This window comes from Saccopteryx leptura, chromosome 3, assembly GCF_036850995.1.
Source record: "Saccopteryx leptura isolate mSacLep1 chromosome 3, mSacLep1_pri_phased_curated, whole genome shotgun sequence".
NCBI classification, from domain to species: domain Eukaryota; kingdom Metazoa; phylum Chordata; class Mammalia; order Chiroptera; family Emballonuridae; genus Saccopteryx; species Saccopteryx leptura.
The window spans coordinates 33,529,970-33,547,108 of record NC_089505.1 but is presented as its reverse complement, the minus strand read 5'-3'; the positions used below and the strand labels follow the sequence as shown (position 1 = coordinate 33,547,108).

At 42.3% G+C, this 17,139-nt stretch overlaps 2 protein-coding genes across 17 annotated transcripts in view; one reads left to right on the top strand and one right to left on the bottom strand.

The window, feature by feature from the left end:
• L3MBTL3 (L3MBTL histone methyl-lysine binding protein 3) overlaps window positions 1-5,024 on the top strand; it is a 114,396-nt gene extending 109,372 nt beyond the window's left edge. For all 16 annotated transcript variants that reach the window (XM_066373263.1, XM_066373262.1, XM_066373261.1 and 13 more), the window contains one exon: window positions 3,183-5,024. In XM_066373263.1, the coding sequence (XP_066229360.1) occupies window positions 3,183-3,326 (144 nt within the window). In that variant the 3' untranslated portion in view covers window positions 3,327-5,024. The remainder of the gene's footprint in view (window positions 1-3,182) is intronic.
• Window positions 5,025-8,436: 3,412 nt separating this feature from the next.
• SAMD3 (sterile alpha motif domain containing 3) overlaps window positions 8,437-17,139 on the bottom strand; it is a 37,812-nt gene continuing 29,109 nt past the window's right edge. Inside the window, exons 8-11 of the mRNA XM_066371780.1 lie at window positions 13,366-13,566; window positions 9,499-9,670; window positions 8,921-9,003; window positions 8,437-8,721 (exon numbers count right to left, since the gene is read on the bottom strand). Of these exons, the coding sequence (XP_066227877.1) occupies window positions 8,437-8,721; window positions 8,921-9,003; window positions 9,499-9,670; window positions 13,366-13,566 (741 nt within the window). The remainder of the gene's footprint in view (window positions 8,722-8,920; window positions 9,004-9,498; window positions 9,671-13,365; window positions 13,567-17,139) is intronic.

The following is a 17,139-nucleotide window of genomic DNA, read 5'->3' as shown; positions in this document are numbered from 1 at the left end:
GAGGGCCTGACATCCCATAACCTTCTCACCTGCTGACCAGTTGTCTATGCCGCCTCTTACGCTGTTCCTCACATGGCCCCACGTTGCTTCTCAGACTGCGCAGGCACGCGGCAGCTCTGCCCTCTGCTTGGAAGGCACCTGCTCTGCTGGTCTGGCCCCGACTGTCCTACTCCACGCTGGCCCCGGCTACCGCACACCCAACTCTGCCCGCACATCTCCTCGACCAGCTATTCTTTTCATAGCACTGACCCCCTGTTAGAGTTACTAATTAATTGCTTACAGTCTGTCTCCTACGACCAGCATGTAAACTCCATGAGACATTTTTACTTGCTTTCTTGCTTGTTCTACTATGTTTTTTTCTTTGCCGTATGTCCAAGCCCAAGTAGAGCGTTTAGAACATAACAGATGTTTAGTAAGTGTTTAATGAGTGAATGTACTTATATTTTTACACTCTGAGAAAGACATTTAAAGAGCATGTTGCAGGGATTCGCGGAGGTGAAACACTGGGAGGGAATCCGAGTACTGAGTGGGAAGAGGAGTGACGTGGAGGGTGGGAGCCCTGAATCCAAATCCTCCTCCTTGGTTTTGGGCCTTTAGCAGGATGACTTGACCTCTGCAGTTGGGCCAGTCTGTATGTATTATAAAACAACAAACAAAATATAAATCCAGTAAAACTATGCAGTGGTCACTGTTTTTTGTTTTTTGGGTTTTTTTTTTTTTTTCCGAAGTGAGAAGCGGGGAGGCAGACTCCCGCTTGCGCCTGACTGGGATCCACCTGGCATGCCACCAGGGGGCGATGCTCCGCCCCTCTGGGTCATTGCTCCACTGCAATCGGAGCCATTCTAGTCCTTGAGGCGGAGGCCATGGAGCCGTCCGCCAAGTTTGGTCCAATGTGGCTGCAGGAGGGGAAGAGAGAGAAGAAGAGGGGGAAGGGTAGAGAAGCAGATGTGCACTTCTCCTGTGTGCCTTGGCCAGGAATCTAACCCGGACTTCCACACGCCGGGGCGACGCTCTACCGCTGAGCCAACTGGCCAGGGTATGTCACTGTTCTTAGAGAATACTTTCTCAACTAAGTTTTCTCCCTCCCAGCTGAGGCCGGTCCTTATGGCCACGCCCGGAGCAGCCTCTATGAAAGAGACTGGCACTAGCCTCAGATGATTTCTTTCCTTTCCAGTGTGACCTTAACAATAATACACTCCCAAAACTTGATTCCACTCCCAGCTTTCATATCCCAGCCTCATGGAGCCCTGAATGGCCCTTCTCATCAATGATCTGTCACTTTCAACTCCCGTATAGTCTCAGAAGGAGGCTCTGTAGAGCCCAGGGTTATAATAAAAGAATTCAGTCTTTGCGGCGCGCTCCTTGGGAACCAGTGTGGCAGCTGACATTTTCATTCATGATTTGGAAGATTGCTCCCAGATCGTTGCTTCTGCTAAGGTCTGCCCTGGTGGAGTGGAGTGTGATCAGGTCTGCCTCTCTGCTTGACCTTGATTTATCACAGGGCTGACATAGCACGAGCCAGTACGGCCAGAGCACACGATTCTGAAACTGGGTAGAACATTTCTCAGACCTGCTGCTTGACCCATCTTACACTCAGAAATGAACATCGCCATACCTTTCCTTCTCACTGAAGACTGCAGGATGTGTATGTGCTTGCCGGGAGGTGGCAGGCTTTTTCCACATGATTGTTCATTGAAGTGGTGTGAGATGACTATAGTTCTCACTGCTTAAGTATATGGGCAGTTTAGATTTACAGGGGTTTTTTATTTTTGAGGATAGAGAAAAATCTTAAGAAGTAGCTACTTAGTATATCAGCTTTTATGTATTGAGCTATTTACAGAATGTAGAATAGTATTAGTTTGCTAGGGCTGCTGTGACAACATACCATAAACCTGTAGCTTAAAGAGCAGATATTTATTGCTGTCCATGCTGAAGGCTAGAAATCTGAAGAGGGCGAGATGCCTTGTCCCAGGGAGTTCCTTCTTTGGGCGGTGAAGAAGGCACCTGCTTCAGGCCTGGCCCTTGGATTATAGATGGTGTTTTTCGTCTTCATATGAATATATGTGTCTGTGTCCAAATTTCTCATTTTTATAAGGACACCAGTCAGCTTGGATCAGTCTAGTCTAGTCTAGTCTAGTCTGACCTCACCTTAATTAATTCCATCTGCAGTGACCCTGTTTCCAAGTAAGATCATATTATGAGGTTATTGGGTGTTAGAACTTCAACAAGTGAATTTGGGAGGGACACAGTTCAACCCATAAAAGTACATGGCTGTCGGTGTTTCCAGTGTACTCTAAGGTAGAAAACACATGTGTGATTTACTTTTTGTACAAAACAGGAAAACTGAAAGGGAAGTAAATTGATTTTTTTAAGATAGCAGTTCTTGCAGAAATCACCAAGAGCTGAGTCATACAGAAAGACTCGACTCCTCTGCTTTGCCCACTAGACCAGACATCATCTTCATAGAGTTGTACCTTTGAACTCAAAGTAGACTACTCTGGAGTAGCCTCGACTTTAGTCCTAGAAGAGATGCAGAAAGAGAAAGGATATTTCTCATGGTTATTCAAGTAGAGGAAGAACCAACAAAGAGTCTACAACTCTTAACACCAACCTCATGTTCTTCCAACTACACGTTTAATTGCCCTTGTCAGTAACTGCTTTTCTTCTCTGTTTGAAAGATAATTGTGGCCACTCTAGAAATGTTAGCACAAATTATTTTCTTCATGGTGGAAAGCTAACGTAAAAATATCATTACCATGCAGCTGGTGCATTTGCCCGAATTCCTTTGTTTGTAGCCACAAACATTGGCGCACCTATTTTCATTTCAGATTTCAGACTAAAACCTGTCATGATAGCAGCTGAGTTGGAGGTACCCCACATTTTTCTAAAGGCTTCTTGAGTCAGCACCTAAGAATAATCACTGGAAAGTATGGGTACCCTCCCTTTTCCTATGAGCTGATGTTTCAGAAGAACGCGGTTTTGCTCTACTCCCAGTCCATATTTGGTGTGTTGTTGTAGTAAAGAGAGCTCCACTTATCAGGAGATGTTGCTTGTACCCATGAACTCCTGTCCGTGCCATTTAGTGTTGCTGTGTGTAAGACGGCTGATATTTTAACCTTGACTGTTTCCTACAGTACTCATTCGATTAATTCATGATCTTTTGTCTCTTTCTCCTATTTCAGCAAATTGATGGAGAAGCATTTCTGCTTATGACGCAAACAGACATTGTTAAAATTATGAGCATTAAGCTGGGCCCTGCTCTCAAAATTTTCAATTCTATCCTGATGTTCAAAGCTGCGGAGAAGAACTCTCACAATGAACTCTGAAATTGGTGGATTTTGAATACCATCAGCTTTCTGCTTTAAAGCTCATGTTTTATTCAAAGCACAAGGACATTTAGAACTCCTAAATGAGAAGTCTCCAAAACTCAAAAGAGCAATGTGATCGGATCATTTATATTCCTCCAGAGACAATATATATGAATTCTTACGAAAGTGCTCGAGCTTTTAACCAGGTACTGTCTAACAACAGTCATCTTTTGGTTCTGTTCACTGAGCTAAATTTATCTTTGTAAATCTTTTTGAGGCTGGGGGGGGGGGGAGAAGGGGAACTTCATTAATTATTTATGGATAATGGGGGCAGAGTATGAACTTTTGGCATTTTGTAAACATTGATGAATTCTCTTTCATGTACACTGTTTCTTTTTCGATACTTTCAGGAATCTTTTTATATAATCAAATTTCAACCTAAACCAAAAGTCAGGCCTGGCTAAGTTTAGCCAGTGGGGCCGTTATCTGTATCGTTAATTCTGTGCCATATTTTGAATTGCAACATTATGCTAAGTATAACTTTGCAAGTCATGATATTGCCTAACTGCTTGTCATCGTTTGTTGGGGCTGAATCGTTGTAAAAATTACTTTTCCTTAAATCTGTGTTTTTGCTTTTGCACGTTTTATGAAATGTTAAACAAATTACTTTCACCAGCATCTTTACTATAATTACCAAAAACATGTATATAAATAATGGAATTGAGAATAATAAAATATATAAACGTAAATAACCTAGGTGACGGATGTGGACGGCATCAGTCTCCAGCATCGTGATGCCCTGTGTGCTGGACTCTCGTAGAGTCCAATGAGAACGTGGGATATGCAGTTACTTTGTGTGTGGGGGGGAGGGGGTTGTTTGTAAGGATCTTAAACTATTTATGAGATTGTCTTGAGCTTCTCTCTAATTGTCATTGAGGTAACTGGTGCTTTTCAGAGATTGATGAGGGGCTTGTGTTCTGTTGACAGACACTAATCGGTAAAGAGCTCTGTCCCGATCTTGCCGTGGCCCTCAAACCCCAAGGTTTTGCTTCAGGGTAGGCTGGAAAGAGAGTGTATCAATTTGACTGAGAAGGCAAGGTGTGAGGGAGCGACACCAGCAGGCACCGAGATTGTAAAATGCTCACAGGTCAGGGAGGCGACTTCCCAAAACAATGAACCTCCATTCTGGAGAGATTCCTTTCTCTGTGGAGCAGTTCGCCTCAATCCTACCAATGCACTTTAAATGGAAGCCCTCGATTACCTAGAAAATGATAGCTGGTAGTGTTTCTTTTTGCAAGGGTGCATTTCCAACACAAAGGGTGAATTATTTTATCAGCCTTTGGAAGTGATTTCTAATTTCAGGATTGAACATTTATTCAAGGTCCATTTGAAAAGTAGGAAGTAAGTTTGCAGCATGCTGTCTGAGTTCTGGGGAAAGTTCCACCTCTCTTTAGTTGCTCTCATTTCTTTCTGAGGGAGAATTTCCGTTGATGTCCCCGTTGGAAGTCTGTTAGCAAGCAGTCTTTTGCATATGTCATCATTCCAGGTGAAAACAGGGTCAGTGACATGTGCAGTGTTCCATTCATTGCTTTGCATGAATCTGCCTAAACAAATTTGTGTTGTTAGCTTTCATTTACTTTATGTTTTGTTCCGAATTTGTACATTCAAATTGCACTTGTTATATCTGACATGAATGAAATAAAAATCTTAATTGCAGATACATTTTTACATATGTATGATTTTTAAGAAAGCGTGTCAAATAGGAGGGGCGAATGATAACAGGACGGTGTCTCATGGGCATTAACTGGCTGTGTAAAGACTCAGTTGGATTCAGAATTGTTTGTTACACTGCATCCCAATGTGAAGAATAACAGAAAAAAAAACAATACTGTTATGTCAAGTAGGATTCACACTCATTGGGGATTTTTCTTTTCTAGTTTAAAGCACATATAACAAAAGAAACTTTTAAATCTTACAAGAAACGTCATTCTGTGAAGCCTGTTATATGTCGGAGGCAAGGCATTGAGCATCCTTCCAGAGGAGCGGTCAGGGTACCTCAGAGGGAAGTCTTGTCACGGTTCCTTCCCTGGGACAGGGTCTAAGGCAGGGGTTGGGAACCTTTTGGGCTGAGAGAGCCATAAACGCCACATATTTTAAAACGTAATTCCGTGAGAGCCATACAACGACCCATGTACGTTAAGCATTATCCAATAAAAATTTGGTGTTGTCCTGGAGGACAGCTGTGATTAGCTCCAGCCACCCGCAACCATGAACATGAGTGGTAGGAAATGAATGGATTGTAATACATGAGAATGTTTTATATTTTAATGTTACTATTTTTTTTATTAAAGATTTGTCTGTGAGCCAGATGCATGCAGCCATCAAAAGAGCCGCATCTGGCTCGCAAGCCATAGGTTCCCGACCCCTGGTCTAAGTCATACCTGAGGAAACCCAGGGGGGGAGGGGGACACTGGGGGACAAGACATGGTGGCAGAGAAGACCCTGAAATGAGAGAAGCAGGCTCATGCTAAGACAAAAGGGAGGAAGGGGGAATGTGGAACTTTCTATATCTAAAGGCATTGTTAAAAATTTCAGAGAACACTGTGCAAGCCAGGGAGGCCTGTCTGCAGATGGAAATACAGCCTCAGGCTGCCATTTTGTAACGTTTAGATTCAGGGGAGTCAGCCTCCTAACGAAATAGGGTTAGGTTAGCCCGGCTATACTGTACATGTCCCAAGCAGCTGGGCCGTGCTCGGCCCTGGAGATAGCTGTACCATCCATAGAGATGATCGGAATCCGCCCCCACGTCCTTGTTTGGAGCCAAGCGTCATTGCAGTTGCCGAAAGCTCCGCCCCCATCGCTTCGCTGCAACCTAAAGGAACAAAGAGAGGCTTTCATTCAACCTCACCGTGAAGATCGGAAAGGAGCCTTTAAGACCTTGGTAAATTCATTTGCAGGAAGAAAAGATTGTGAAACTTAAGAGTGTGTTGGGGTGTAATTGGGGGAAATAAAAGGGAAGTTAAGAAGGAACTAAAGGCATGTTCTAGTGAAAGGAAAGAAATGGAAACTGGAATAGGAACTAGTTTATGTGAGAATGACAGGAGTCAAGTCGTTACTTACTCCACCTGCCCTTCCCATTAGGTGCTGAGTACATACATCGTCACTATCGAGGTGGGCAGCTTATCTTTCATTGTCTTTCGTCTCACTGACAAGCATTTTTTTTTTTTGTATTTTTTTTTTTCCTGAAGCTGGAAATGGGGAGGCAGTCAGACTGACTCCCCGCATGCGCCCCACCGGGATCTACCCGGCACGCCCACCAGGGGGCGGTGCTCTGCCCATCCCGGGCGTCGCTCTGTTGTGACCAGAGCCATTCTAGTGCCTGGGGCAGAGGCCATAGAGCCATCCCCAGCGCCCGGGCCATCTTTTGCTCCAATAGAGCCTCGGCTGCGGGAGGGGAAGAGAAAGACAGAGAGGAAGGAGAGGGGGAGGGGCAGAGAAGCAGATGGGCGCTTCTCCTGTGTGCCCTGGCCGGGAATCGAACCCGGGACTTCTGCACGCCAGGCCGATGCTCTACCACTGAGCCAAACAGCCAGGGTCCTGACAAGCATTTTAATGAACAGAGAGAAAGATGTTCAATGTTTTGCAGCATTTCTAGAAATGTATCTTAGAAAACTATTTTTCTAATAATTTATATGAATCCCCTTTTTTTTAACCTCTTAAAAAGTTTAATCTTATGAAGTAACCCAAGACATTCTCATCAAGTTTCTTCAGTCTAAGCCAAGTTGGTATGTCAACACTGTTACGTAACAGTGATATTGTGATGATGGCATTGAGGGGCATCTTAAATCCATGGTGTTGGATGAATTATGATGTGGGACCCAGGGCTGGATGAGGAGCCAGGGCTGGGACTCCTGAGCGAGGCTGGAGAGCGGGTCAAGGAAGGGCCCCAACCTGGAAACTAGAGGCCGGTGCCAGGTGGCCCTGGGAGTGCAAAGCTGGGAGTGTGGCAGATCCAGGAAAGCCTGAGGGGCACCGGGAGACACAGACACTGGCGGTCGGGGCCGGGTACACCGGAAGCCGTGTGAGAAGACGAGACCCAGGTGAAGGGTGCTGCGCCTCCAGGGAGGGAAGCGGTAGGAGACAAACGCGGGTTTCCAGAGGAAGACTGCGCCGCAGATCGGAGCCTGCGCCAGTGAGTGCAGCCAGCAGTGAGGAGCCCGCAGGGTGAAGCAGCCCTTGTTCTCAACAAACGTGATTGAAGAAAACCAAACCGCCTAGAGCCAGGCAGGTCAGCCGAGGGGAGGAAGAACTGGGGAGTACGTGCCTCTTCTCAAAAAGCCAAGTTCGGAGCGTTTCCAAGCAATCTTCAGACCAGGGAGGCAGTCCCCAGCCCCCAGATGGGCAGCTTCTTGGCATGAAGTCTTTCAAAGGTGGGCACATTGAATTAATTACAAGGTCATACCCTAAACCACAGGTCTTGAGCAGATATGGAGTGTAGTGTCTTTTAAAAACTAATGTACCCACAGAAGTATAACTTGGGCCATGGAATTTCTTAGAACTCAAATCAGAATAAACAAACAGCCTGACCAGGCAGTGGGACAGTGGATAGTGCCAGCCTACGATGCTAAGGAACCAAGTTAGAAACCCTGAGGTCACTGGCTTGAGCGCAGGCTCAACAGTTTGAGCATGGGGTCATAGACACAACCTCATGATCACTGGCTTGAGCCCAAAGGTCACTGGCTTGAGCCAAGAGTCACTTGCGTGGCTGGAGCAGTGTCCCCCCCTCCCCCATCAAGGCACATATGAGAAAGCAATCAATGAACAACTAAAGTGCCACAACTATGAGGTGATGCTTCTTATCTCTCTCCCTTCCTGTTTATCTGGCTCTCTCTTACTCTCACTAAAGTAAACAAATAAACAGCTCCTTTATGAAGTAGTATTTTATTACAGAATTTCACAAAGAATTTAACCTAAGGTTAAAGACAGAAAGTATTGAAATTCATTCACATCTTTGAGACAAGATGATTTTCTAATAGCTACCACAACCCTCAAACAATTTTTAAAAAGGTCTGCTGTCCCAGAGATCAATTCTTATATCTATCCCAGAGATCAATTTACTTATATGCTGTTAAGTGACCAGGTGTTGAAATCCTACTTCCTTTCCCTTTTCTTTCATAGAAGGAAAATAGGGACTGTGCACATCGAAAATCAATGTCTCCAGGAAGTTGAGTGTTTGGGCCAGTTGTCTAGGAGACTGGATCCCAAATACATGAAAAGCAGCTACCAGAGCAGCCACGGCCGTAACACAGTCGTCCACTTTTGTGAGTCTTTCTTTTTCTAAATACAAAGAAAATTCACAAACATCAATGTTGAAAGGGTTCTTAACTTCTAGTACGGGTGTGGACACTTGCACCTGAAAAAAAAAAAAGACGACATGTAAAATAGCTAAATAATATGAGGTGCCTGGATTTAACCATGATATTAACAATGAATAACCTTGTTTCAGTTTAGCATGTAAAAATGACAGAATATACTTCCAGATAGACCACCATCCTGCTTTCAAAGATGAAGATGTGAAATGTCAAACCAGGGATCACTGACATACTACATACCTTCTCATTCACAATGACAAAAAGGCTGGGATCATCCCCAAAAACATCTGGTAGGAGTAAACATGTGGCTGTCATCTTCATATCTGTTAAAGCAAACATGCTTACACACAGTCCAAGTAGAAATAAGCAAAGCCAGTAGAAAGCACCGGGCATTTTTTAATCGTACCTTCTAGAGTACAAACTAACCTTCTTAGATCAGTGTTTCACAACTATTTTTTAACCAATATCCTCAGCTAATAAACATTCAAGATCTCATGGTTCTGCCCCCCCCCCCCCAGATCTTGGCCGGGGGAAAGTAAGAATTCTGTACTCTGTCCACCAGCCAGAATGATGTTATCAAGATTCACCATGTCATTTAGATTATTAAATTAACAGATTCCTGTTTCTCTAAATGTCACTTTATAGTATCACGTGTACTACTTTTTATATTTATAACCCAATACCTCTATTTGAGAAATTCATCTTCTCTCCCACATGTTGTTTTACTAAATATTACTTATCATCATAACAAATTTTTCAATCATCCTGAATTATACAGATAACTGAAACTGATAACCCCACTCCTCAGATTTACTAACATTTCAACATGTCCTCGTCGGTGTGCTGTTTCATTTCCTCTTGCAGTGCAATATTGACTGGATTGTCCACCACTGAAAAAGAAGTCAGTATATTTTCTGAGTAGGATTCCAAGATGTGTCTTGTTTTCTCATAAATATCTGTTCCTGTAAGAAGTTGAAATTCTCTGAACAGCTGAAAGAAGAAAAAGATACCAGATCACTAGAAAAGCTAATGGAAGGGAAGTAAATAACTCTTTAGGATTATTTTAAACTTTGAATGTTCATTTAATATATAGACTAGGTATCTGAGTGGCTTTGGTGGAGAAGTAAAGATTTAGAACAGAAAGAAAAAAGAACGAAAGCTGGCGGTGAATAGGAAAAGATCATTACTAATGGACATGGCAATCTTCGAAGCCTGTGGAATGGAAACTTTGGATGCAGATTCAATTCAATGAGGGTTCAGAAGTATATTTGCATATGTGGGGGTTACATAGCTAGGATTCTGGGATCTTATGTTTCTTTTTTTTTCTTTTTTTTTTTTTTTTGCATTTTTCTGAAGTGTGAAGGTGGGAGGCAGAGATAGACTCCCGCATGTGCCTGACCGGGATCCACCCGGCATGCACACCAGGGGGTGATGTTCTGCCCATCTGGGCCATTGCTTCATTGCAACAAGAGCCATTCTAGTGCCAGAGGTGGAGGCCATGGAGCCATCCTCAGCGCCCAGGCCAACTTTGCTCCAATGGAGCCTCAGCTACGGGAGGGGAAGAGAGATAGAGAGAAAGAAGAGGGGGAAGGGTGGAGAAGCAGATGAGCACTTCTGTGTGCCCTGGCCGGGAATCGAACCTAGGACTTCCACACTCCAGGCCAATGCTCTACCACTGAGCCAACCAGCCAGGGCCTAGGATCTTGTTTCTTTAGGTAAACCACATTGTTATGTTTCAGTAGTTTCCAACAAGAGGCAAAAGAGGAAAACTTGGATTTTAGGAGGCAAACCTTGAAAAATACCAAAACTTAGTGTCCGAAGGGATACTAGGGACAGGGGACAGCTTTAGAGACTCTATAACATCAGAGAGAAGTAAACTGGGAAAGTCGTGTGAGGTATTTGACTACAAGGTAAAAGCAAAACCAGTGTACCTTATGGAATACCCTTAAAATCAAGTTTTTCCCCTCAGAGAATTCCACCATCACTGTCTCACTGTCCCCCTCCCCACCTCTTTTTTTTGACCGAGTGGCATTACAAGACTGTATTCATCATCCCCACTAGTAGGAATTAGTGCAAGCACTGCTTCCCCTAGAACTCAGCCGAGAACAGTTCCATACTGCCCACCGGTTCTCATCGTTCCTTGAATATTTTGATAGGTCCTCACTGGGATGAGGTCCTAATGTTATCAGGAAACCAGAACGCACAGTCTATAAAGACATAGTGGCTCTGTTATCAGGCAGAACCTCAATGGGCCACTAATCCAGATTGAGACCCTAAAAAGACATTCTCTCAGCAGGGCGTTGTAGAGTGGAGCACGAAGAAGGTGAATACTCCTCCACTTTCCTGGGCACATGTAGGCTAGGAATTTTGTTATCTTTTATTTTCACATTACATTACATTTACATGAAAGGAATAGAAATAGTAGCGTTCACAAGTGCCTGTTGTGCACCTTCTCCCAGTGATAACATGTTCAATCCCCTCTGAAAGTAAGCCATAGACATGATGCTCATCACCCCTTCATCCTTCACTGTGTGATTTCTAAGCTCAAGGACACTCTCCCTATATAACCACAGCATAAGCATCTAAATCAGGAAAACCTAGTCCAAGGACCCCATGCAAGCTTGCCAATTGCTGCAGTCATGCTCTTTAGAAATTCAGGATCTAATCCAGAACACATGTGAGATTAGAGATCATGTCTCCTTTGGCTCCCTCAGTCTGTATCAGTTTCTCGGTTTTTTCCTCACATTCCTTGACATTTTTGAAAAGCAGAAGCCAAGTAGTCTATGGTTATAACGTATTTCTTCATGATTTATGCATTTTGGGCAAGAACACTGACATTTCTCACTGTATCAGAAAGCATGAGATGGTAATTGGAAATTACTCCCATTATTGGAAATACTAACTTTTATCACTTGTTTCTGATGAAATCTCCCAGGTTTCTTTACTGTATATTAGCTGGGATTCTTATGCACTACTTAAGTTGTAAAGTCTGATTATTCAAATAGTTTCTCAGTAAGGTGAAAAATAGCATCTCAGAGGATTTATTGGAAAATTTGGGGAATTGTTTAACTTTCTGTTTGGTATTTTTGCGCTCCTCAACTCTCTTCAACTTGCCTCATGCCACATCCAGTAGGTCCCAGTAACAAATCCCTAGTCGAACGAACTCCTAATGTGTTAGGTAGTAGAGGAAGGTTTCGGGGGGAGTTGGGTGGTGAGCGCCAGTGGCCACGGACGGCCTGTGCGTCCCAGATCAGCTGCTTCTCTGGGTCGTGGCTGTGTCCACAGCTCTCTAAGCGCCGAGAGTTTTTGCAATGGTAGTAGCCACAAGCACTGGGGCTGGTTTGGAGCAGGGGCAGCTGACCCACTATAGGAACTGTTAACTGAATATTTGGAAGTATGGTCAAAACTTGCTTTTATTATTTTATTTTGGTTTTTTTAGATTTTTAATTTTTAAAACATTTTCCATTGATTTGGGGTGGGGTTAAAAGGAGGAAGAGAGAAGCATTAGCTTGTTCTACTTAGTTGTTCCATTTAATTGTGCGCTCATTGGTTGTTTCTCATATGTGCCATGAGTGGGGATTGAACCTGCGACCTTGATGCACCAGGATGACACTCTATCCACTAAGCCACCTGGCCAAGGCTAAGCTTGCATTTATTTCAGGAAGCACAACGAGGTTTTTATCGATTGAAAATCCAGCCAACTATACAATCCTGAGTTAAGTAGGTATTTCCTGAAGAAACCTGAAATGTTTAGCTCTTTGTTTAAGACAATAAATAGACAAGTAAGTATAGTCATTACAAAAACCATGAGGGAAAAGCAAGCACTAATCAAGGAAGGGCTGCTGAGAGGATTCGATTAAATAATCTCTGGACAGTGAGTGATAAGAATATGCCTGCTGCCACATAGTACGTTCAGGTATTTGCTACTGGCATATTACTAAAATAAAATGGGAAAATTCTTATGTCAGGTGTGTGTGTGTGTTTGGAAGAAGAAAAATAGGCAAAACTTTTCATTTTGATTGTACCCAAAAAATTCTTCTAGGAAATGTGTTCTCAGGTTAAAACTGATGAATCTTTCATTATATACTACAGCTCAAATTACACTAAAATTGTAATAGAACCCTTTAATGGCCACCTTAAGTAAACTAAATGGCTGGACATTTGAATTATCCCTTAAACTTCAAATATTTTAAGATCACTTTATGAAATGATTTGGGGTCATAAAGGAAATAGATTTTTTAATGCTGCATTCTAATAGTTCCTTAATAACTATCTTGATTGTCTAAATGCATGCCAAGGGAAAATGCTTCAGTTTCAAAATAGCCCTCAGTAGTGTCCCCCATCCTCCACAATATGTCCAATGACAAGAAACTCTTTAATCTGAGGCAGCCAGTGCATTTTATTAGAAATAGGTTCCAGTCTACGGCCGTATCACTCTGAACGCGCCCGATCTCATCTGATCTCGGAAGCTAAGCAGGGTTGGACCTGGTTAGTACTTGGATGGGAGAAATAGGTTCCAGAAATTCTCACCAAATGGTCTTGGTTGTAGCTTCTGGGGGGGGGGGGGCTCGCACACCCTACCGAGATTCACACTTGTTACATGGTCCTGTTACCACTTCAAGAGGAAAGAGACAAATCAATCTGGATACTTTATTAATCGGAGTATTGTAAGTGAAGAAAGATACCTGATAAGGGCACTTCAAGAAAGGAAACATTTTGAGAATGTCCTTCAGAGGTGTTCTGCTGCCGATCAGCTTTCTTCTTACTTGCAAGGTCTGGCTCATCCTCTGATCAATTTCTCTCCAGTCCTTCTCTGTTTTCACATATTCTTGCTGGAACCAGCTGATGTGTTCACCTACCTCAGAATCGAAACAAATAGCTTCTTCCTGAAAATATTTTCAAAGTATCAGTATGTTCCATATTTCAAGATATATAATCTGTATCATATATCATAAAGAATACATATATATATATATATCATATAAGAATGCACTCATAAGATGAGCATCATCGTGTGTAATTACACTTGGCACTGAACATGGTTTACAAATGGACAGTCTTTAACTCTGTGAACAAATTAGATAGATAGTTATTATGGAATTATCCGTTTGCAAATCTATGAGTACACTCATTTGTTAATAACCTTTTCCATGGAAATCTAGATTATCCAGAAGGCTCACACTTAAGAGGAATGCTTATTTCTACTCATTCAAATTTTAGAAGACAAACTATAACAAAGAGATTAAAAAGCTTTGAAATTAAGGTTTGTTACTTTTTGTAGTTTTTCTTTTGAAATGCCTTTTTATAGCTGCAGTACCAAGTCATATAATCCAAATTTAATATAGTCACAGTGGGTATTTTCTATTGCTGAATCATCAAACTATCAATTGTATTCAATATTTATTTGGATACACTGGATGAGAGGAGTGGCTGAGAAAGACCTAATATAGTCTCAGTACAAATCTAAGACCGGCCCCTGGCCAGGAAGCTCAGTTGGTTAGAGCATAGTCCAGGTAAGCCAAGGTTGCAGGTTCGACCCCCAGGCAGGGCACATACGAGAATCAACCAATGAATGCATAAATGGGTGGAACAACAAAATGATATTTATCTCACTCTCTCTGCTCTCTCTAAAATCAATACATAAAAAAATTTGTGGTTTTGCTGTTGTTTTTTTATCTAAGACAATCAGCTTCAGCTTTGAGGAGATAAGAAAAAATATCTAGAAAAATTAGTTGAGAGGACACTCAGCTGTAATTGCACTTGAAGTAACATCTTGACAAACCGTCTACTTGACCCCAGTGGGAACTGATGTTACCAATAAAAGATGAGAATGATGACAAAGAGCCTAAAATGCTCCTCCATCAAGACTTTTACCAGCACATTAGGAGAGCTTCCTGTCAACTCAATTTCTGTGAATATAGGATGACTAACAAGACCTAGACCAGGGTTCGGAGCCTTTTTGGCTGAGAGAGCCATGAATGCCCCATATTTTAGAATGTAATTCCGTGAGAGCATACAATGACCTGTGTACGTTATGCATTATCCAATAAAAATATGGTATTGTTCCAGAGGAAAGCTGTGATTGGCTCTAGCCACCTGCAACCTTGAACATGAGCGGTAGGAAATGAATGGATTGTAATACATGATAATGTTTTATATTTTTAACATTACTTTTTTTTATTAAAGATTTGTCTGTGAGCCAGATGCAGACATCAAAAGAGCTACATCTGGCTCACGAGCCATAGGTTCCTGACCCCTGACCTAGACCAAGTGACACATTCCTAGGAAATATAACTTATAAGATATTTTAAAGTTCCTATAGCCTCACATTAGTTTAATTAGAAGATAAAAGTCCTTCCACAGAGAAAATACCAAGATCTGAGGGATTAATAGAGCAATTCTACTAAACTTTCAAAACAGAGTGCTCCAAATTTTTGCAAAGTCTTTCCTTAGGAATCATGCATAAGTGATATAATACATTTCAAAAACAGATGAATGATAAACATAAAATTCAGAGTAGAGGGCTGTGCTGTTGGAAAGGCAGGCACGGGAGAGGGAAGGGAAACACAGGCAGACACAAGGTTCGAATGTCGGGCTCACAGTGCTTGTTTTGTCTCATTAATTCCACATATATTACATATATTCTTCCATCAGTCTCAAATGTATATAATGACAAATTTTTAAATAAAGGAAAAATCCTAATTTTTAAAAAGTGGAGGAAAATACTTTTAATTATAAGAATAGTTTTCCTTTTACTGCAATATAGAGGAAGTTCTATAATTGCTGATACTGACATTTATAAACTACTAGGCACATGATGTGAGAATATGCTATGAAAATAGGCAGAGTTAGAACAACAATTAGAGACAGAGATGCACCCTAGGGTGAAAGCCCGGAGCGGACTAGAGTCCAGGCGCCTCTCTGACAAGTACTGGAAACAGGGCGTGCTGGAAACAGCAAAACAGCAGGATAAGAGTCAGCAACAAGAAATGTTTAAGCTCTCAGAGCAGAGATTAGGAGTCAACATATGCCTTGTGTTTTACTTCACCATCTGAAAACTTCTGCTGTCTGCTTCCTTGAGTTATTTGTACTGGCTGACAAATATCTGAGTACGGCTCGGGAGGGGGTTTCAGTCCTTGGGTCTGCAGACCGGGGATGCTGCCGCCTCTTAGCCCCTCAGAGCATTTCATTTCATCTGGGCTCTGAGTGGTTCACTGTTGCTGTGACAAGTGGTGCCCTTGTGAGGAACGGGAACCAAACAACAGGCCTGCTACTCTGAGTAGTTCATTGTCACCATGGAAACACGATATATTACTTCCTCAAAACCCCTACCCAATTCACAAAATACCACAGAGAGTGAAATTTCTAGGAAGCTTCTACTTGGTCAGGTTAGTGTAATGTTAGTGGGTTGTATCCTAGATTGATGTGACCTTCCTTATTAGAAGAAATGGCTGGCTGTATCTGACTTTAAAATTCTCACCTTTTAGATTGATTTCTAGATCATTAGAGCTGGAAGGAACTTAGCAATGACCTGGTCTATACCTCTCACTTTACTGATGACCCTCAAAGGGGACGTGACTTTCCCAAGCACTGAAATAATCAGGGGTGGGGACTCCTGTTTTGGTGTAGCCCCCACTTCTCCGAGGAGATGAATGGCCTTGTTCTAGTGAATGAGCAATGTCCAAGTCGTACACAGTGGTGGCAGCAGCAAGGTCAACAGCAAGGGGTCCGTCTCACTAAGCAAAGACAGTCGGGACACATGCCGAAGCGTCACCAATGGTAGGAGGCATGAAGTGAGGAACAGATCATGCCTGGCCAAGGAAGGTCAATGAATGGATACTTTGAAAAGAAGTGTAGGAGTCATCGGCAGGATTTGTGACTTAAAAAGAATCAGAATATATTATCTAGAACACTACCTTGAGTTAGATTCAAACAAGCAGGTAAGAAGCTGACACCATGCCCCCTTTATCACACCAGTGCTGGTAACACTGCATACAGCTCCCGTCCAAGACCGCAGTGACCTACAGCTGCTAGGAGGCCACATGGAACTGCGTGGAGCTCAGCTCTAACCAGCTGCTAAGCTGACAGCTGGAACGGAAACAAGGGGGACAGCATTTCTAAGTTAGCTTTTAACAGAAGAGTGAGATTGCTTTGGAAGCAGTAGAATACGCCATGGTTCAAAACATACAGTTACACCGTCCCCACCCCATAAATAAAAAAAAAAATCTCACCTTGACTTTTATTAAACATAATTTGTTCTATATCCTGCAATCTGAATAAGTCTGCAAAGAAAGTATCTTGTTATGAAAATTTAATAATTCTTATAAGTACAAGTTAACAAATCTACTTTAAAGACACTATATAAAGGTCTTATAAGTAAGATTCATCTTACTTTTTAAAATGTGACTACTAGGAAATTTAAAATTACACACATGGCTTGTATTATATTCTATGGTATA